At 57.9% G+C, this 22,669-nt stretch overlaps 1 protein-coding gene across 1 annotated transcript in view; it reads right to left on the bottom strand.

Annotated features, from left to right (window-relative positions):
- Positions 1-22,669, bottom strand: part of LOC142243992 (SCO-spondin-like) — a 476,497-nt gene that overhangs the window by 397,075 nt on the left and 56,753 nt on the right. The window contains 5 exon segments of the mRNA XM_075316177.1: positions 3,887-4,108; positions 14,600-14,772; positions 18,785-18,911; positions 19,035-19,173; positions 19,261-19,501. Of these exon segments, the coding sequence (XP_075172292.1) occupies positions 3,887-4,108; positions 14,600-14,772; positions 18,785-18,911; positions 19,035-19,173; positions 19,261-19,501 (902 nt within the window).

Genomic DNA, 22,669 nt, shown 5'->3' with positions numbered 1-22,669 from the left:
TGTGATTGCGGGGGCACGTGGCGTGGGGTGTGACTGCGGGGGCACTGAGCGTGGGGTGTGATTGCGGGGGCACGTGGCGTGGGGTGTGACTGCGGGGGCACTGAGCGTGGGGTGTGACTGCGGGGGCACTGAGCGTGGGGTGTGACTGCGGGGGCACAGAGCGTGAGGTATGACTGCGGGGGCACGTGGCGTGGGGTGTGACTGCGGGGGCACTGAGCGTGGGGTGTGACTGCGGGGGCACTGAGCGTGGGGTGTGACTGCGGGGGCACGTGGCGTGGGGTGTGACTGCGGGGGCACTGAGCGTGGGGTGTGACTGCGGGGGCACTTGGCGTGGGGTGTGACTGCGGGGGCACTGAGCGTGGGGTGTGACTGCTGGGGCACTGAGCGTGGGGTGTGACTGCGGGGGCACTGAGCGTGGGGTGTGACTGCGGGGGCACTGAGCGTGGGGTGTGACTGCGGGGGCACTGAGCGTGGGGTGTGACTGCGGGGGCACTTGGCGTGGGGTGTGACTGCGGGGGCACTGAGCGTGGGGTGTGACTGCGGGGGCACTGAGCGTGGGGTGTGACTGCGGGGGCACGTGGCGTGGGGTGTGACTGCGGGGGCACTGAGCGTGGGGTGTGACTGCGGGGACACTTGGCGTGGGGTGTGACTGCGGGGGCACTGAGCGTGGGGTGTGACTGCGGGGGCACTGAGCGTGGGGTGTGACTGCGGGGGCACTGAGCGTGGGGTGTGACTGCGGGGGCACTGAGCGTGGGGTGTGACTGCGGGGGCACTGAGCGTGGGGTGTGACTGTGGGGGCACTGAGCGTGGGGTGTGACTGCGGGGGCACTGAGCGTGGGGTGTGACTGCGGGGGCACTGAGCGTGGGGTGTGACTGCGGGGGCACAGAGCGTGAGGTATGACTGCGGGGGCACGTGGCGTGGGGTGTGACTGCGGGGGCACTGAGCGTGGGGTGTGACTGCGGGGGCACTGAGCGTGGGGTGTGACTGCGGGGGCACGTGGCGTGGGGTGTGACTGCGGGGGCACTGAGTGTGGGGTGTGACTGCGGGGGCACTTGGCGTGGGGTGTGACTGCGGGGGCACTGAGCGTGGGGTGTGACTGCGGGGGCACTGAGCGTGGGGTGTGACTGCGGGGGCACTGAGCGTGGGGTGTGACTGCGGGGGCACTGAGCGTGGGGTGTGACTGCGGGGGCACTGAGCGTGGGGTGTGACTGCGGGGGCACTGAGCGTGGGGTGTGACTGCGGGGCACGTGGCGTGGGGTGTGACTGCGGGGGCACTGAGCGTGGGGTGTGACTGCGGGGGCACTGAGCGTGGGGTGTGACTGCGGGGGCACTGAGCGTGGGGTGTGACTGCGGGGGCACGTGGCGTGGGGTGTGACTGCGGGGGCACTGAGCGTGGAGTGTGACTGCGGGGGCACTGAGCGTGGGGTGTGACTGCGGGGGCACTGAGCGTGGGGTGTGACTGCGGGGGCACGTGGCGTGGGGTGTGACTGCGGGGGCACGTTGCGTGAGGTATGACTGCGGGGGCACGTGGCGTGGGGTGTGACTGCGGGGGCACTGAGCGTGGGGTGTGACTGCGGGGGCACGTGGCGTGGGGTGTGACTGCGGGGGCACGTTGCGTGAGGTATGACTGCGGGGGCACGTGGCGTGGGGTGTGACTGCGGGGGCACTGAGCGTGGGGTGTGACTGCGGGGGCACGTGGCGTGGGGTGTGACTGCGGGGGCACTGAGCGTGGGGTGTGACTGCGGGGGCACTGAGCGTGGGGTGTGACTGCGGGGGCACTGAGCGTGGGGTGTGACTGCGGGGGCACGTGGCGTGGGGTGTGACTGCGGGGGCACGTTGCGTGAGGTATGACTGCGGGGGCACGTGGCGTGGGGTGTGACTGCGGGGGCACGTGGCGTGGGGTGTGACTGCGGGGGCACGTGGCGTGGGGTGTGACTGCGGGGGCACTGAGCGTGGGGTGTGACTGCGGGGGCACGTGGCGTGGGGTGTGACTGCGGGGGCACTGAGCGTGGGGTGTGACTGCGGGGGCACTGAGCGTGGGGTGTGACTGCGGGGGCACTGAGCGTGGGGTGTGACTGCGGGGGCACGTGGCGTGGTGTGTGACTGCGGGGGCACGTTGCGTGAGGTATGACTGCGGGGGCACGTGGCGTGGGGTGTGACTGCGGGGGCACTGAGCGTGGGGTGTGACTGCGGGGGCACGTGGCGTGGGGTGTGACTGCGGGGGCACGTTGCGTGAGGTATGACTGCGGGGGCACGTGGCGTGGGGTGTGACTGCGGGGGCACTGAGCGTGGGGTGTGACTGCGGGGGCACGTGGCGTGGGGTGTGACTGCGGGGGCACTGAGCGTGGGGTGTGACTGCGGGGGCACTGAGCGTGGGGTGTGACTGCGGGGGCACTGAGCGTGGGGTGTGACTGCGGGGGCACGTGGCGTGGGGTGTGACTGCGGGGGCACGTTGCGTGAGGTATGACTGCAGGGGCACGTGGCGTGGGGTGTGACTGCGGGGGCACGTGGCGTGGGGTGTGACTGCGGGGGCACGTGGCGTGGGGTGTGACTGCGGGGGTACTGAGCGTGGGGTGTGACTGCGGGGGCACGTGGCGTGGGGTGTGACTGCGGGGGCACTGAGCGTGGGGTGTGACTGCGGGGGCACTGAGCGTGGGGTGTGACTGCGGGGGCACTGAGCGTGGGGTGTGACTGCGGGGGCACGTGGCGTGGGGTGTGACTGCGGGGGCACGTTGCGTGAGGTATGACTGCAGGGGCACGTGGCGTGGGGTGTGACTGCGGGGGCACGTGGCGTGGGGTGTGACTGCGGGGGCACGTGGCGTGGGGTGTGACTGCGGGGGCACTGAGCGTGGGGTGTGACTGCGGGGGCACTGAGCGTGGGGTGTGACTGCGGGGGCACTGAGCGTGGGGTGTGACTGCGGGGGCACGTGGCGTGGGGTGTGACTGCGGGGGCACGTTGCGTGAGGTATGACTGCAGGGGCACGTGGCGTGGGGTGTGACTGCGGGGGCACGTGGCGTGGGGTGTGACTGCGGGGGCACGTGGCGTGGGGTGTGACTGCGGGGGCACTGAGCGTGGGGTGTGACTGCGGGGGCACTGAGCGTGGGGTGTGACTGCGGGGGCACTGAGCGTGGGGTGTAACTGCGGGGGCACGTGATGTGGGGTGTGACTGCGGGGGCACTGAGCGTGTGGTGTGACTGCGGGGGCACGTGGCGTGGGGTGTGACTGCGGGGGCACGTGGCATGGGGTGTGACTGCGGGGGCACGTGGCATGGGGTGTGACTGCGGGGGCACTGAGCGTGGGGTGTGACTGCGGGGGCACTGAGCGTGGGGTGTGACTGCGGGGGCACTGAGCGTGGGGTGTAACTGCGGGGGCACGTGATGTGGGGTGTGACTGCGGGGGCACTGAGCGTGTGGTGTGACTGCGGGGGCACGTGGCGTGGGGTGTGACTGCGGGGGCACGTGGCGTGGGGTGTGACTGCGGGGGCACAGAGCGTGGGGTGTGACTGCGGGGGCACGGGCCGTGAGGTATGACTGCGGGGGCATGTGGCGTGGGGTGTGACTGCGGGGGCACTGAGCGTGTGGTGTGACTGCGGGGGCACGTGGCGTGGGGTGTAACTGCGGGGGCACGTGATGTGGGGTGTGACTGCGGGGGCACGTGGCGTGGGGTGTGACTGCGGGGGCACTGAGCGTGGGGTGTGACTGCGGGGGCACTGAGCGTGGGGTGTGACTGCAGGGCGTATTTTTCCACATCATGCTGCAGTAATAATAGTAACACTGGGTATTAATCTGTAATCAGTGGTCCTCTCCTGCGGGAATGAGGCGGACACAGGCCGGAACATAATGACATTTACACAAAGTGACAGATCCTCTTAAAGGATCCGGTACCTGAAACACGGGTCCGGATATCAGGGCACACACTTCCTCCGCAAACTCCCTGCGCTGAGTGTACGTCCCGCAGGGGTCAAGGCTCCGGGGCCCCACGTCTGGACAGTCCGCAGAAACCTTGAATTTATTGGCAAAATTGGAGGGGCTGCTCTCAATGTCTCCCTCGGGCGTGGTGAAGTCATCGTTCTGGTTCCAGTTGTATGTTCCACAGAGACCCCGAACCTTTATAGAGGGGGAGAGTGATGGTTACAATGGGGGGGGGGGGGGGCACGGACCGTCCGGACGTTTCAGCACATAAACGTCAACTGCTCAGCAGTGACAGCACCAAGAAGGAGAAGTGATGGAAGTTACCAGATGGAGACGTCACCGATCTGCAAATGGTGAAGACTGGACACAACATATTCACCACCTCTGGATGTCTCCAGCAGTCTGAGCAGAAACCCCGGCACTTCCAGCCTCGGCTGCGATCACTGAGGTTATTAATGGTCGTCTGAGGAACGTTCTGCCGCTGAGTGTAAATAATCAGGATCCGCTGTCAGCAGCTCCAGTATAATCACCGGCCAATGACGCCCCTGATGTGCCTGATTGGCGACAAGTCCAGAGACGCTGCAGCCAAAGGAGACAAGTCCAGAAACGCTGCAGCCACGGGAGAAAAGTCCAGAGACACTGCAGCCACAGGAGACAAGACCAAAGATGATGTGGCCATGGAAGAGAAGTCCAGAGATGCTGCAGCCATGGAAGAGAAGTGTGGAGACGCTGCAGCCAAGGGAGACAAGACCAAAGATGATGCGGCCATGGAAGAGAAGTCCAGAGATGCTGCAGCCATGGAAGAGAAGTGTGGAGACGCTGAAGCCAAAGGAGACAAGTCCAGAGACACTGCAGCCACAGGAGACAAGACCAAAGATGATGCGGCCATGGAAGAGAAGTCCAGAGATGCTGCAGCCATGGAAGAGAAGTGTGGAGACGCTGCAGCCAAGGGAGACAAGACCAAAGATGATGCAGCCATGGGAGACAAGTCCAGACACACTGCAGCCATGGGAGAAAAGTCCAGAGACGCTGCAGCCAAAGGAGACAAGTCCAGAAACGCTGCAGCCACGGGTGAAAAGTCCAGAGACGCTGCAGCCAAAGGAGACAAGTCCAGAAACGCTGCAGCCACGGGTGAAAAGTCCAGAGACACTGCAGCCAAAGGAGACAAGTCCAGAAACGCTGCAGCCATGGGAGAAAAGTCCAGAGACACTGCAGCCACAGGAGACAAGACCAAAGATGATGTGGCCATGGGAGAAAAGTCCAGAGACACTGCAGCCATAGGAGACAAGACCAAAGATGATGCGGCCATGGAAGAGAAGTCCAGAGATGCTGCAGCCATGGAAGAGAAGTCCAGAGATGCTGCAGCCATGGAAGAGAAGTGTGGAGACGCTGCAGCCACAGGAGACAAGACCAAAGATGATGCAGCTATGGAAGAGAAGTGTGGAGACGCTGCAGCCAAGGGAGACAAGTCCAGAAATGCTGCAGCCACGGGAAACAAGTCCAGACACACTGCAGCCACTGTAGCGAAATCCATAGACACTGCAGCCAAGGGAGATAAGTCCAGAGATACTGCAGCCAAGGGAGATAAGTCCAGAGACACTGCAGCCTCAGAAGACACGGTCAGAGACACTGCAGCCTCAGGAGACACGGTCAGAGACACTGCAGCCTCAGGAGACACGGTCAGAGACACTGCAGCCTCAGGAGACACGGTCAGAGACACTGCAGCCTCAGGAGACACGGTCAGAGACACTGCAGCCTCAGGAGACACCGTCAGAGACACTGCAGCCTCAGGACACACGGTCAGAGACACTGCAGCCTCAGGAGACACCGTCAGAGACACTGCAGCCTCAGGAGACACGGTCAGAGACACTGCAGCCTCAGGAGACACGGTCAGAGACACTGCAGCCTCAGGAGACACGGTCAGAGACACTGCAGCCTCAGGAGACACGGTCAGAGACACTGCAGCCTCAGGAGACACCGTCAGAGACACTGCAGCCTCAGGACACACGGTCAGAGACACTGCAGCCTCAGGAGACACGGTCAGAGACACTGCAGCCTCAGGAGACACGGTCAGAGACACTGCAGCCTCAGGAGACACGGTCAGAGACACTGCAGCCTCAGGAGACACGGTCAGAGACACTGCAGCCTCAGGAGACACGGTCAGAGACACTGCAGCCTCAGGAGACACCGTCAGAGACACTGCAGCCTCAGGAGACACGGTCAGAGACACTGCAGCCTCAGGAGACACCGTCAGAGACACTGCAGCCTCAGGAGACACCGTCAGAGACACTGCAGCCTCAGGAGACACGGTCAGAGACACTGCAGCCTCAGGAGACACGGTCAGAGACACTGCAGCCTCAGGAGACACGGTCAGAGACACTGCAGCCTCAGGAGACACCGTCAGAGACACTGCAGCCTCAGGAGACACGGTCAGAGACACTGCAGCCTCAGGAGACACCGTCAGAGACACTGCAGCCTCAGGAGACACGGTCAGAGACACTGCAGCCTCAGGAGACACGGTCAGAGACACTGCAGCCACTGTAGACAAGTCCAGAGATGCTGCAGCAATGGAAGACAAGTACAAAGATGCTGCAGCTACGGGAGCAGGTTTAGACCACACAGTCGGCTCACAGTAGTACAAGGAACATGCGGCCTGGTGATATCATGTGGAAAAGCTGCTCTTCTGACACTTTGGAGAAACAGCTGCACCACTGTGTCCATAAAGAACTCAATGTAGCATTAAGATGTTAGTGACCAGGTATGAAGACTTGAGGGGTCAGTTTATCACACTTTATGCCCCCCCACCTCGGAGAAAGACCAGGGTAAAACCCCCTTACAAGATACTCATATTGTCTCCTGGCTGATTTCTGGCTCTGTCCAAGAAAAAGCCGGGATTATGCTCCCGGGATTATGGTGAGTGGGACATAATGTACAGTGGCTGAGTCCTCTAATCTTTCCTGGTCACTAACATTTCGGGGTTATGTAATGACCGTGGATCCAAAGAGAATCCAGTGGGTCACAAACTGAGATCGGGGTAAAAATAAACAGGGGTTTCTATACTGGGAATTAGAGGATGATTCAGAATAAATAATGATTGACTTAAGAACCCCTGAAAGCAGCACAAAAGTGGAATGAACACACTCAGCTTTAGCCGGAATGAATGCGCGGATCTCAGAGTCCCGGGTTACGTAGATTACCTCAGGAGCCGGGTATAAATTTACCTCCTCACCAGGGTGAACAACGAAAAACAATGAACTATAAAGGCAAGCGGTGTAAATGCAATGGGGGCCTCTGAGGGAACCTCTGAGGTAACGCACGAGTATAACTTATCACCACTAATAACAAAGCTGTACATTTTACCAACGATGGTTTTACACTGAACAAAGGGATACCCGGGTATCCTAAAGCTATGGTACCGTTAACTTCAAGGGAAGTTTCTCACAGGCCTGTGGTCCGAGTCCGCTGTATATAATTCCAAAGAAGGAAGAAGAAGGAAACACAAAAATCTTCTTCTTGTTCTAAGGATGTCTTCACCCCGGTGGTGCCACGCAGGGACCCCGGACTTAGGCGGTCTTTACATGTTGCGACATCGCTAGCAATGTCGAGCGCGATAGCACCCACCCACGTCATACATGCGATATGTGGTGATTGCTGCCGTAGCGAACATTATCGCTACGGCAGCGTCACACGCACATACCTGGTCGGCGACGTCGCTGTGACTGCCAAACAATCCCTCCTTCAAGGGGGAGGTGCGTTCGGCATCACAGCGACGTCACTGCGATACACTAATCGGCTGGACAATAGAAGCGGAGGGGCGGAGATGAGCAGGAAGTAACATCCCGCCCACCTTCTCCCTTCTGCATTGCTGGTGGACGCAGGTAAGGAGATGTTTGTTGCTCCTGCGGATTTACACACAGCGATGTGTGGAGCTGCAGGAGCGACAAACAACATCGTACCTGCGGTCGACCCGACATTATGGAAATGAACGACGTTACACAGATCAGCGATATTGTACGTGTGTCGCCCAGGGATAGGGGGTACTCAGATCCGGGCCAAGGGGTTGCTTCTGAAGGTATCACGGTGGCGTGACCCGGTCTGTGATCCCAGGCTCCACAGCAAAAGGGGCATTATATACAGGGGAGATTTGGTAGTCTATGTTCCGTGACGCCACCTGTGGTGTGCGGTGAGGTAATGGAGCACCACCGCTGCCGGTCACAGGATCCCGGGGAAGGTAATGGGCAGCAAGGTTGTGATTTTCCCTCCACGGGTAGGGTGTTGATTTCACGGGACCCCGGTGTGATGGATTGGGGAGTAACGGGTGCAGTCCACGGCTTGGACCGGGTGGTGCAGGAGTACTCACAGTATAAGCAATAACTGACACGAGTCCAAGAATTAACCAAGTTGCTGGTAGCCGGTGCCCACGGCTGCTGTGTGTAATTCGGGTGTTTTTCTCCTGCCTGGTGTCTGTGTCTGCTCCGTACACAGGAAGCGGCTGGCCTTTTCCTGAGGCCCTCACTGCCACTTCTCCTAGCCCCACGCAGGGGCTGCTTCCAGCCCTCTCTCCTCCAGCAGACTGACTGCAGCTCAAACTCTGCTCTCACCAAGCTCCTCTCTCCCCCTCCCGTTTTCCTGAGGAGGGGGCAAGTGGGACCTGATTGGCTGGTGTGTATTGGTGTGGGAAACTCCCCAAGGGAGAGGGAGATCTGCACCAAAAAGATGGATGCAGACCTCTGTGACACCCTGGTTTTGCCAGGGCGGCACATACACTTCTGTGCTCGTTCATCGTATGTTACGTCACCGCCGGAGTCTGCTCCAGCGACTTCTGCTCCGATCGCCAGGCGACGCCGTGCTCCTGCCGTGGATGGTGCTGGTGATGGGAGAGGAGTCAATGCCAGCGGTGGGCGCAGGCTCCGATCATTCACTGGGCTGGGTTAGCTTGGGATCTGCAGTACCGCTGGCTGACTGTGGGTGGCATGTGTCTTCCAGCTGAAGTTGCCAGCGTTCAGCTACAGCCAATGGGAAGACACCACACCCTTCTTAATCCCCCTCCTGTCACATGACCACTGCCAGAGATAGTTCTGATTTTCCTGGCTCCTGTTACGTCCTATTCTGTTTTGTGATTCCTGTGTGCTGACTTCTGCGTGTTTTCTGACTACCCTTCTGCCTGCTTTTTTTGTACCTCGCTGCCCGATCCGGATTTGACCTCTGCTACGTTTGCTGACTACGTCATTGCCTGCCGATTCTGTCCCTGTTCTGCTATTCCTGGTTTGACCCTGCCTGACTACTACTCTCATCGGACTGCAGCCTTCCACAGGTAGTGATCACCAGGGCCCTGTGTAATTCCAAATCCCTGTATAGGGGTTAAAGCGTTTCAGGGTTCTGGGGGTCCTGCTTGGTGAGTGGCTTCCCTCTAGTCTGTCCATTACATCCCCCCTGAGTCTGTGGATCCAGGCAGACGTTACATCGTAGCACCAAGGATTTACACATTGCGATGTCGCTACCGGCGCCGGATGTGTGTCACTAATGACGTGAGCCCGACAATATTTCGGAAGCGATGTCGCAACGTGTAAAGCCCTCCTTAGTCGATACTAGCCAATTACTCCACACAGAACACGGTCTCAGGCCCGCAGCTCTGTAGTGATCCTCAGACAGAACACAGCCTTCCTCGGTCCAGAGGACAGCCCTCCCCTCAGGAAATTGGAGCTCCTTTCTCTCACACAACATGGTCCAATTCTTTCAGCACCGCTCCTGGTTCTTGTCACTGATCAGGAGTTGTGTAAACTCTGCTGCGTCACACAGCTGTCTCCCTCAGCCAGCCCGGGCTCAGCACTCTGCCTCTGAGGTAACTCCTGCAGCTACTGGGTCTCTGACCCAAAACCCTGCTGATCAGTGCAGGCAGAACTCGCAGGGTCCCACGGCACGGCTGACACAATCTCATTCCACACTCTCACAGTTACACTAATTCTGTTGTGACCCAGTGGTGCCGCCATTTCTCCAGTCTCTCAAGAGCTGTTTTTCCCACCACATGTTTTTCATACTAATGGTCTACGTGCTCCCACGGCTGCAGCGACTCCGGACTTGTCTCCTACGAGCATATTTGGTTGTCATTGGTCGGTGTCTACACTGGAGCTGCCGGCAGCGGATCCTGATGATTTGTACCTTCCTCAGACGATCATTAATAACCTAATTTGCAGATCGGTAGCGCCTCCTTCCAGTGTCTCCAGACGTCCACCTCTCCCCCTGCTGGTGATGTCATTCTAATGTTCAGAAGAATATAATAAGGATATGGATTAGTGCGCTGATCTGTAACGGGAAGGTGCGGCATCATCCAGAAATACCCCCAAAAAGAAGGGCGGAGAAAAGGGCCCTGACTGCTGCCACCTGTGATGATGTCACCTGCCCTGCTGCCACCTGTGATGATGTCACCTGTGATGATGTCACCTGCTCTGCTGCCACCTGTCATGATGTCACCTGCCCTGCTGCCACCTGTGATGATGTCACCTGCTCTGCTGCCACCTGTGATGATGTCACCTGCTCTGCTGCCACCTGTGATGATGTCACCTGCTCTGCTGCCACCTGTGATGATGTCACCTGCCCTGCTGCCACCTGTGATGATGTCACCTGCTCTGCTGCCACCTGTGATGATGTCACCTGCCCTGCTGCCACCTGTGATGATGTCACCTGCTCTGCTGCCACCTGTGATGATGTCACCTGCTCTGCTGCCACCTGTGATGATGTCACCTGCTCTGCTGCCACCTGTGATGATGTCACCTGCCCTGCTGCCACCTGTGATGATGTCACCTGCCCTGCTGCCACCTGTGATGATGTCACCTGCCCTGCTGCCACCTGTGATGATGTCACCTGCTCTGCTGCCACCTGTGATGATGTCACCTGCCCTGCTGCCACCTGTGATGATGTCACCTGCCCTGCTGCCACCTGCCCTGCTGTCACCTGTAATGATGTCACCTGTGATGATGTCACCTGCCCTGCTGCCACCTGTGATGATGTCACCTGCTCTGCTGCCACCTGTGATGATGTCACCTGCTCTGCTGCCACCTGTGATGATGTCACCTGCCCTGCTGCCACCTGCCCTGCTGTCACCTGTAATGATGTCACCTGTGATGATGTCACCTGCCCTGCTGCCACCTGTGATGATGTCACCTGCTCTGCTGCCACCTGTGATGATGTCACCTGTGATGATGTCACCTGTGATGATGTCACCTGCCCTGCTGCCACCTGTGATGATGTCACCTGCTCTGCTGCCAACTGTGATGATGTCACCTGCCCTGCTGCCACCTGTGATGATGTCACCTGCCCTGCTGCCACCTGTGATGATGTCACCTGCTCTGCTGCCACCTGTGATGATGTCACCTGCTCTGCTGCCACCTGTGATGATGTCACCTGCCCTGCTGCCACCTGTGATGATGTCACCTGCTCTGCTGCCACCTGTGATGATGTCACCTGCTCTGCTGCCACCTGTGATGATGTCACCTGCTCTGCTGCCACCTGTGATGATGTCACCTGCCCTGCTGCCACCTGTGATGATGTCACCTGCCCTGCTGCCACCTGCTCTGCTGCCACCTGTGATGATGTCACCTGTGATGATGTCACCTGCCCTGCTGCCACCTGTGATGATGTCACCTGTGATGATGTCACCTGCCCTGCTGCCACCTGCCCTGCTGTCACCTGTAATGATGTCACCTGTGATGATGTCACCTGCCCTGCTGCCACCAGTGATGATGTCACCTGTGATTATGTCACCTGCCCTGCTGTCACCTGTAATGATGTCACCTGTGATGATGTCACCTGCCCTGCTGCCACCTGTGATGATGTCACCTGCTCTGCTGCCACCTGTGATGATGTCACCTGCCCTGCTGCCACCTGTGATGATGTCACCTGCTCTGCTGCCACCTGTGATGATGTCACCTGCCCTGCTGCCACCTGTCATGATGTCACCTGCCCTGCTGCCACCTGTGATGATGTAACCTGCCCTGCTGCCACCTGTGATGATGTAACCTGCCCTGCTGCCACCTGTGATGTTGTCACCTGCCCTGCTGCCACCTGTGATGATGTCACCTGCTCTGCTGCCACCTGTGATGTCACCTGCTCTGCTGCCACCTGTGAAGATGTCACCTGCCCTGCTGCCACCTGTGATGATGTCACCTACCCTGCTGCCACCTGTGATGATGTCACCTGTGATGTCACCTGTGATGATGTCACCTGCTCTGCTGCCACCTGTGATGATGTCACCTGCCCTGCTGCCACCTGTGATGATGTCACCTGCTCTGCTGCCACCTGTGATGATGTCACCTGCTCTGCTGCCACCTGTGATGATGTCACCTGCTCTGCTGCCACCTGTGATGATGTCACCTGCCCTGCTGCCACCTGTGATGATGTCACCTGCTCTGCTGCCACCTGTGATGATGTCACCTGCCCTGCTGCCACCTGTGATGATGTCACCTGCTCTGCTGCCACCTGTGATGATGTCACCTGCTCTGCTGCCACCTGTGATGATGTCACCTGCCCTGCTGCCACCTGTGATGATGTCACCTGCCCTGCTGCCACCTGTGATGATGTCACCTGCCCTGCTGCCACCTGTGATGATGTCACCTGCTCTGCTGCCACCTGTGATGATGTCACCTGCCCTGCTGCCACCTGTGATGATGTCACCTGCCCTGCTGCCACCTGTGATGATGTCACCTGCTCTGCTGCCACCTGTGATGATGTCACCTGCTCTGCTGCCACCTGTGATGATGTCACCTGCTCTGCTGCCACCTGTGATGATGTCACCTGTGATGATGTCACCTGTGATGATGTCACCTGCCCTGCTGCCACCTGTGATGATGTCACCTGCTCTGCTGCCACCTGTGATGATGTCACCTGCCCTGCTGCCACCTGTGATGATGTCACCTGCCCTGCTGCCACCTGTGATGATGTCACCTGCTCTGCTGCCACCTGTGATGATGTCACCTGCTCTGCTGCCACCTGTGATGATGTCACCTGCCCTGCTGCCACCTGTGATGATGTCACCTGCTCTGCTGCCACCTGTGATGATGTCACCTGCTCTGCTGCCACCTGTGATGATGTCACCTGCTCTGCTGCCACCTGTGATGATGTCACCTGCTCTGCTGCCACCTGTGATGATGTCACCTGCCCTGCTGCCACCTGTGATGTCACCTGCCCTGCTGCCACCTGTGATGATGTCACCTGCCCTGCTGCCACCTGTGATGTCACCTGCCCTGCTGCCACCTGCTCTGCTGCCACCTGTGATGATGTCACCTGTGATGATGTCACCTGCCCTGCTGCCACCTGCCCTGCTGTCACCTGTAATGATGTCACCTGTGATGATGTCACCTGCCCTGCTGCCACCTGTGATAATGTCACCTGCTCTGCTGCCACCTGTGAAGATGTCACCTGCCCTGCTGCCACCTGTGATGATGTCACCTGCTCTGCTGCCACCTGTGATGATGTCACCTGCTCTGCTGCCACCTGTGATAATGTCACCTGCTCTGCTGCCACCTGTGATAATGTCACCTGCTCTGCTGCCACCTGTGATGATGTCACCTGCCCTGCTGCCACCTGTGATGATGTCACCTGCCCTGCTGCCACCTGTGATAATGTCACCTGCTCTGCTGCCACCTGTGATGATGTCACCTGCTCTGCTGCCACCTGTGATGATGTCACCTGCTCTGCTGCCACCTGTGATGATGTCACCTGCTCTGCTGCCACCTGTGATAATGTCACCTGCTCTGCTGCCACCTGTGAAGATGTCACCTGCCCTGCTGTCACCTGTAATGATGTCACCTGTGATGATGTCACCTGCCCTGCTGCCACCTGTGATGATGTCACCTGATCTGCTGCCACCTGTGATGATGTCACCTGCCCTGCTGTCACCTGTAATGATGTCACCTGTGATGATGTCACCTGCTCTGCTGCCACCTGTGATGATGTCACCTGCCCTGCTGCCACCTGTGATGATGTCACCTGCTCTGCTGCCACCTGTGATGATGTCACCTGCTCTGCTGCCACCTGTGATGATGTCACCTGCTCTGCTGCCGCCTGTGATGATGTCACCTGCCCTGCTGCCACCTGTGATGATGTCACCTGCTCTGCTGCCACCTGTGATGATGTCACCTGCTCTGCTGCCACCTGTGATGATGTCACCTGCTCTGCTGCCACCTGTGATGATGTCACCTGCTCTGCTGCCACCTGTGATCATGTCACCTGCTCTGCTGCCGCCTGTGATGATGTCACCTGCTCTGCTGCCACCTGTGATGATGTCACCTGCCCTGCTTCCACCTGTGATGATGTCACCTGCTCTGCTGCCACCTGTGATGATGTCACCTGCTCTGCTGCCACCTGTGATGATGTCACCTGCTCTGCTGTCACCTGTAATGATGTCACCTGTGATGATGTAACCTGCCCTGCTGCCACCTGTGATGATGTCACCTACCCTGCTGCCACCTGTGATGATGTCACCTGCCCTGCTGCCACCTGTGATGATGTCACCTGCTCTGCTGCCACCTGTGATGATGTCACCTGCCCTGCTGTCACCTGTAATGATGTCACCTGCCCTGCTGCCACCTGTGATGCTGTCACCTGCCCTGCTGCCACCTGTGATGCTGTCACCTGTGATGTTTTTTCCCCTGGGGGGTGCAGTCCCTCATTATAACCTGTAGGTGTCACCTTATGGGCAAATGTCGGCTGCAGATTGATGTGAACCGATGGAAACTCCACGTTCCAGATCACATGAGCCCCGAATGTCTGGAGGAGAAGGAGGGAGGACGAGACACGTCTGATGGAGAAATCAGGGCTGAGGAAGGGCAGAGTCACCACGTGTCCACCCACTGTGGGGTCACCTGCAGGGAGAGGGGGGTTATACGCAGGGCACACACAGGATAGGATTATACGCAGGACACACAGAGGATGGGATTATAAGCAGGACACACAGAGAACAGGGGTTATATGCAGGACACACAGAGGACAGGGGTTATATGCAGGACACACAGAGGACAGGGGTTATATGCAGGACACACAGAGGACAGGGGTTATACGCAGGACACACAGAGGATGGGATTATACGCAGGACACACAGAGGATGGGATTATAAGCAGGGCACACAGAGGACAGAGGCTATATACAGGGCACACAGATGATGGGATTATATGCAGGGAACACAGAGGACAGAGGCTATATACAGGGCACACAGAGGACGGGGGTTATATGCAGGGCATCCAGGGGACAGGGGTTATACGCAGTGACACCCAGAGGATAGGGGTTATGCGCAGTGACACACAGAGGGCGGGGGTTATATACAGGGCACACAGAGGCAGGGGTTATATACAGGGCACACAGAGGGCAGTGGTTATATACAGGGCACACAGAGGGCAGGGGTTATATACAGGGCACACAGAGGCGGGGGTTATATACAGGGCACACAGAGGGCAGTGGTTATATACAGGGCACACAGAGGGCAGGGGTTATATACAGGGCACACAGAGGCAGGGGTTATATACAGGGCACACAGAGGGCAGGGGTTATATACAGGGCACACAGAGGCGGGGGTTATATACAGGGCACACAGAGGGCAGGGGTTATATACAGGGCACACAGAGGGCAGGGGTTATATACAGGGCACACAGAGGCGGGGGTTATATGCAGGGCACACAGAGGACGGAGGTTATATGCAGTGACACACAGAGGGCGGGGGTTATATGCAGGGCACATAGAGGACAGGGGTTATATGCAGGGCACACAGAGGACAGGGGTTATATGCAGGGCACACAGAGGACAGGGGTTATATGCAGGGCACACAGAGGACAGGGGTTATATGCAGTGACACACAGAGGGCAGGGGTTATATACAGGGCACACAGAGGACAGGGGTTATATACAGGGCACACAGAGGACAGGGGTTATACACAGGACACACAGAGGACAGGGGTTATACGCAGGGCACACAGAGGACAGGGGTTATATGCAGGGCACACAGAGGACAGGGGTTATATACAGGGCACACAGAGGCGGGGGTTACATGCAGTGACACACAGAGGGCAGGGGTTATATGCAGTGACACAGAGGACAGGGGTTATATGCAGTGACACACAGAGGACAGGGGTTATATGCAGTGACACACAGAGGGCAGGGGTTATATACAGGGCACACAGAGGACAGGGGTTATATGCAGTGACACACAGAGGGCAGGGGTTATATGCAGTGACACACAGAGGGCAGGGGTTATATGCAGGGCACACAGAGGCGGGGGTTACATGCAGTGACACACAGAGGGCAGGGGTTATATACAGGGCACACAGAGGACAGGGGTTATATGCAGTGACACACAGAGGACAGGGGTTATATGCAGTGACACACAGAGGGCAGGGGTTATATGCAGTGACACACAGAGGACAGGGGTTATATGCAGTGATACACAGAGGGCAGGGGTTATATGCAGGGCCACAGAGGCGGGGGTTATATGCAGTGACACACAGAGGACAGGGGTTATATGCAGTGACACACAGAGGGCAGGGGTTATATACAGGGCACACAGAGGCGGGGGTTATATGCAGTGACACACAGAGGCGGGGGTTATACATTCACAGAGGACAGGGGTTATATGCAGTGACACACAGAGGGCAGGGGTTATATGCAGTGATACACAGAGGGCAGGGGTATATGCAGTGACACACAGAGGACAGGGGTTATATGCAGTGACACACAGAGGGCAGGGGTTATATGCAGGGCCACAGAGGCGGGGGTTATATGCAGTGACACACAGAGGACAGGGGTTATATGCAGTGACACACAGAGGGCAGGGGTTATATGCAGGGCACACAGGGGCGGGGGTTATATGCAGTGACACACAGAGGACAGGGGTTAAATGCAGTGACACACAGAGGGCAGGGGTTATATACAGGGCACACAGAGGCGGGGGTTATATGCAGTGACACACAGAGGGCGGGGGTTATATACAGGGCACACAGAGGGCAGGGGTTATATGCAGTGACACACAGAGGGCGGGGGTTATATACAGGGCACACAGAGGCGGGGGTTATATGCAGTGACACACAGAGGCGGGGGTTATATACAGGGCACACAGAGGGCAGGGGTTATATACAGGGCACACAGAGGCGGGGGTTATATGCAGGGCACACAGAGGGCAGGGGTTATATGCAGTGACACACAGAGGACAGGGGTTATATGCAGTGATACACAGAGGGCAGGGGTTATATGCAGGGCCACAGAGGCGGGGGTTATATGCAGTGACACACAGAGGACAGGGGTTATATGCAGTGACACACAGAGGGCAGGGGTTATATACAGGGCACACAGAGGCGGGGGTTATATGCAGTGACACACAGAGGCGGGGGTTATACATTCACAGAGGACAGGGGTTATATGCAGTGACACACAGAGGGCAGGGGTTATATGCAGTGATACACAGAGGGCAGGGGTATATGCAGTGACACACAGAGGACAGGGGTTATATGCAGTGACACACAGAGGGCAGGGGTTATATGCAGGGCCACAGAGGCGGGGGTTATATGCAGTGACACACAGAGGACAGGGGTTATATGCAGTGACACACAGAGGACAGGGGTTATATGCAGTGACACACAGAGGGCAGGGGTTATATGCAGTGACACACAGAGGGCAGGGGTTATATGCAGGGCACACAGAGGCGGGGGTTATATGCAGTGACACACAGAGGACAGGGGTTAAATGCAGTGACACACAGAGGGCAGGGGTTATATACAGGGCACACAGAGGCGGGGGTTATATGCAGTGACACACAGAGGGCGGGGGTTATATACAGGGCACACAGAGGGCAGGGGTTATATGCAGTGACACACAGAGGGCGGGGGTTATATACAGGGCACACAGAGGCGGGGGTTATATGCAGTGACACACAGAGGCGGGGGTTATATACAGGGCACACAGAGGGCAGGGGTTATATACAGGGCACACAGAGGCGGGGGTTATATGCAGGGCACACAGAGGGCAGGGGTTATATACAGGGCACACAGAGGCGGGGGTTATATGCAGTGACACACAGAGGGCAGGGGTTATATACAGGGCACACAGAGGCGGGGGTTATATGCAGGGCACACAGAGGGCAGGGGTTATATGCAGTGACACACAGAGGACAGGGGTTATATACAGGGCACACAGAGGCGGGGGTTATATGCAGTGACACACAGAGGGCGGGGGTTATATACAGGGCACACAGAGGGCGGGGGTTATATACAGGGCACACAGAGGACAGGGGTTATATGCAGTGACACACAGAGGGCGGGGGTTATATACAGGGCACACAGAGGACAGGGGTTATATGCAGTGACACACAGAGGGCAGGGGTTATATGCAGTGACACACAGAGGGCAGGGGTTATATGCAGTGACACACAGAGGACAGGGGTTATATGCAGTGACACACAGAGGGCAGGGGTTATATGCAGTGACACACAGAGGGCAGGGGTTATATGCAGTGACACACAGAGGACAGGGGTTATATGCAGTGACACACAGAGGGCAGGGGTTATATGCAGTGACACACAGAGGGCAGGGGTTATATGCAGTGACACACAGAGGGCAGGGGTTATATGCAGTGACACACAGAGGGCAGGGGTTATATGCAGTGACACACAGAGGGCAGGGGTTATATGCAGTGACACACAGAGGGCAGGGGTTATATGCAGTGACACACAGAGGACAGGGGTTATATACAGTGACACACAGAGGGCAGGGGTTATATACAGGGCACACAGAGGCGGGGGTTATATGCAGTGACACACAGAGGGCGGGGGTTATACATTCACAGAGGACATAGATGATGAAGCACACCCGCCATGTACATGTGGCCCCACAGGTACCTGATGCTCGGAGCTTGACGGACGTCTTGTGGACGGTTATGGTGAGGGCTCGGAGGCAGCCATCAGACCCCTGGCCACCACAGTCCTCGTTCTCTGTGGAGATCAGCAGCTTTGAATCCACAAAATCCTGCAGGAAGAGCGTGAGATGTGGGAGGACCGGGGAGGACCGGGGAGGATCGGGGAGGACCGGGGAGGACCGGGAGGACACACGTACCGGACACCTTCAGAACCAGACACACCGAGTCCTCACCTGGACCAGGACGTATTCACAAGAGCCATGGAAGGAAAACCTTCTGCGATCGAACGTTACATAGTGCGGATCTCCCACCACCGAGCACTCCGCTGCGCAGCGGTCCTGGGTGCACCGCCAGCGACCACCACCACACGTGCTGCAGAGAAGAAGTCAAGACGATCAGCAACGACTCCAACAGCTCCAGAGGCTGCGGATAGCAGTGCACACAGCGGGGAGGACTCACCAGCTGTTACATCTCTGCTTAATGACCTCCCCGGCGGAGTATCGCTGTCTGCGGTGGTAACATGGACACTCCTCCACCCGGACACACCGCCCATCCTCCAGAAGCAGGCCTGAGGGACACTCACAGCCACTGACGCACTCATCCCGGCACTGACCGTCCTCATAGCTCCCTACCGAGGCGCAGCTGGCCGGACAGGCGGACACACAGTCCGAGTACTGCTTACCCAGCACACATTGCTTCTCTGGAGGAGAGACCACCATAAGATGTCATATCCCATCCAGCAGCGGCCCCCCGCCATCGCTGCTACTCAGAACATCACACAATAATGCATTTACCAACACAGGATACAATAGTAATGCCCTGCCAAAAAGGCGGAGGCAGCGGGGTGTGTACACTAATGAAAGGTGTGTGAGCGATGAGGTCATCAGTGACTGAGCGATGAGGTCATCAGTGAGTGGTGGAGTCATCAGTGTGTGAGCGGTGGAGTCATCAGTGAGTGGTGGGGTCATCAGTGAGCGGTGGGGTCATCAGTGAGCGGTGGAGTCATCAGTGACTGAGCGGTGGTGTCATCAGTGAGCGGTGGAGTCATCAGTGAGCGGTGGAGTCATCAGTGAGCGGTGGTGTCATCAGTGAGTGGTGGGGTCATCAGTGAGCGGTGGAGTCATCAGTGAGCGGTGGAGTCATCAGTGAGCGGTGGTGTCATCAGTGAGTGGTGGGGTGATCAGTGAGCGGTGGTGTCATCAGTGAGCGGTGGTGTCATCAGTGAGTGGTGGTGTCATCAGTGAGCGGTGGTGTCATCAGTGAGTGAGCGGTGGAGTCATCAGTGAGTGGTGGTGTCATCAGTGAGTGGTGGTGTTATCAGTGAGCGGTGGTGTCATCAGTGAGCGGTGGTGTCATCAGTGTGTGAGCGGTGGTGTCATCAGTGAGCGGTGGAGTCATCAGTGTGTGAGCGGTGGAGTCATCAGTGAGCGGTGGAGTCATCAGTGAGCGGTGGAGTCATCAGTGAGCGGTGGTGTCATCAGTGAGTGGTGGGGTCATCAGTGAGCGGTGGAGTCATCAGTGAGCGGTGGAGTCATCAGTGAGCGGTGGTGTCATCAGTGAGTGGTGGAGTCATCAGTGAGCGGTGGAGTCATCAGTGAGCGGTGGAGTCATCAGTGAGCGGTGGTGTCATCAGTGAGTGGTGGGGTGATCAGTGAGCGGTGGTGTCATCAGTGAGCGGTGGTGTCATCAGTGAGTGGTGGTGTCATCAGTGAGCGGTGGTGTCATCAGTGAGTGAGCGGTGGAGTCATCAGTGAGTGGTGGTGTCATCAGTGAGTGGTGGTGTTATCAGTGAGCGGTGGTGTCATCAGTGAGCGGTGGTGTCATCAGTGTGTGAGCGGTGGTGTCATCAGTGAGCGGTGGTGTCATCAGTGTGTGAGCGGTGGAGTCATCAGTGTGTGAGCGGTGGGGTCATCAGTGAGTGGTGGTGTCATCAGTGAGTGGTGGAGTCATCAGTGTGTGAGCGGTGGGGTCATCAGTGAGCGGTGGAGTCATCAGTGAGCGGTGGAGTCATCAGTGAGCGGTGGAGTCATCAGTGAGCGGTGGTGTCATCAGTGAGTGGTGGGGTCATCAGTGAGCGGTGGAGTCATCAGTGAGCGGTGGAGTCATCAGTGAGCGGTGGTGTCATCAGTGAGTGGTGGAGTCATCAGTGAGCGGTGGAGTCATCAGTGAGCGGTGGAGTCATCAGTGAGCGGTGGTGTCATCAGTGAGTGGTGGGGTGATCAGTGAGCGGTGGTGTCATCAGTGAGCGGTGGTGTCATCAGTGAGTGGTGGTGTCATCAGTGAGCGGTGGTGTCATCAGTGAGTGAGCGGTGGAGTCATCAGTGAGTGGTGGTGTCATCAGTGAGTGGTGGTGTTATCAGTGAGCGGTGGTGTCATCAGTGAGCGGTGGTGTCATCAGTGTGTGAGCGGTGGTGTCATCAGTGAGCGGTGGAGTCATCAGTGTGTGAGCGGTGGGGTCATCAGTGAGTGGTGGTGTCATCAGTGAGTGGTGGAGTCATCAGTGTGTGAGCGGTGGGGTCATCAGTGAGTGGTGGTGTCATCAGTGAGTGGTGGAGTCATCAGTGAGTGGTGGGTCGTCAGTGTGTGAGCGGTGGTGTCATCAGTGAGTGGTGGAGTCATCAGTGTGTGAGCGGTGGGGTCATCAGTGAGTGGTGGAGTCATCAGTGTGTGAGCGGTGGGGTCATCAGTGAGTGGTGGGGTGATCAGTGAGCGGTGGTGTCATCAGTGAGCGGTGGTGTCATCAGTGAGTGGTGGTGTCATCAGTGAGCGGTGGTGTCAGTGTGTGAGCGGTAGGGTCATCAGTGACTGAGCGATGAGGTCATCAGTGAGTGGTGGTGTCAGTGTGTGAGCGGTAGGGTCATCAGTGACTGAGCGGTGGTGTCATCAGTGAGCGGTGGAGTCATCAGTGAGCGGTGGAGTCATCAGTGAGCGGTGGTGTCATCAGTGAGTGGTGGGGTCATCAGTGAGCGGTGGAGTCATCAGTGAGCGGTGGAGTCATCAGTGAGCGGTGGTGTCATCAGTGAGTGGTGGGGTGATCAGTGAGCGGTGGTGTCATCAGTGAGCGGTGGTGTCATCAGTGAGCGGTGGTGTCATCAGTGAGTGGTGGGGTGATCAGTGAGCGGTGGTGTCATCAGTGAGCGGTGGTGTCATCAGTGAGTGGTGGTGTCATCAGTGAGCGGTGGTGTCATCAGTGAGTGAGCGGTGGAGTCATCAGTGAGTGGTGGTGTCATCAGTGAGTGGTGGTGTTATCAGTGAGCGGTGGTGTCATCAGTGAGCGGTGGTGTCATCAGTGTGTGAGCGGTGGTGTCATCAGTGAGCGGTGGAGTCATCAGTGTGTGAGCGGTGGGGTCATCAGTGAGTGGTGGTGTCATCAGTGAGTGGTGGAGTCATCAGTGTGTGAGCGGTGGGGTCATCAGTGAGTGGTGGTGTCATCAGTGAGTGGTGGAGTCATCAGTGAGTGGTGGGTCGTCAGTGTGTGAGCGGTGGTGTCATCAGTGAGTGGTGGAGTCATCAGTGTGTGAGCGGTGGGGTCATCAGTGAGTGGTGGAGTCATCAGTGTGTGAGCGGTGGGGTCATCAGTGAGTGGTGGGGTGATCAGTGAGCGGTGGTGTCATCAGTGAGCGGTGGTGTCATCAGTGAGTGGTGGTGTCATCAGTGAGTGGTGGTGTCAGTGTGTGAGCGGTAGGGTCATCAGTGACTGAGCGATGAGGTCATCAGTGAGTGGTGGTGTCAGTGTGTGAGCGGTAGGGTCATCAGTGACTGAGCGGTGGTGTCATCAGTGAGCGGTGGAGTCATCAGTGAGCGGTGGAGTCATCAGTGAGCGGTGGTGTCATCAGTGAGTGGTGGGGTCATCAGTGAGCGGTGGAGT

The sequence above is a fragment of the Anomaloglossus baeobatrachus genome, chromosome 6, assembly GCF_048569485.1.
Source record: "Anomaloglossus baeobatrachus isolate aAnoBae1 chromosome 6, aAnoBae1.hap1, whole genome shotgun sequence".
NCBI lineage: Eukaryota > Metazoa > Chordata > Amphibia > Anura > Aromobatidae > Anomaloglossus > Anomaloglossus baeobatrachus.
This window is presented reverse-complemented; position numbering and strand designations above follow the sequence as displayed.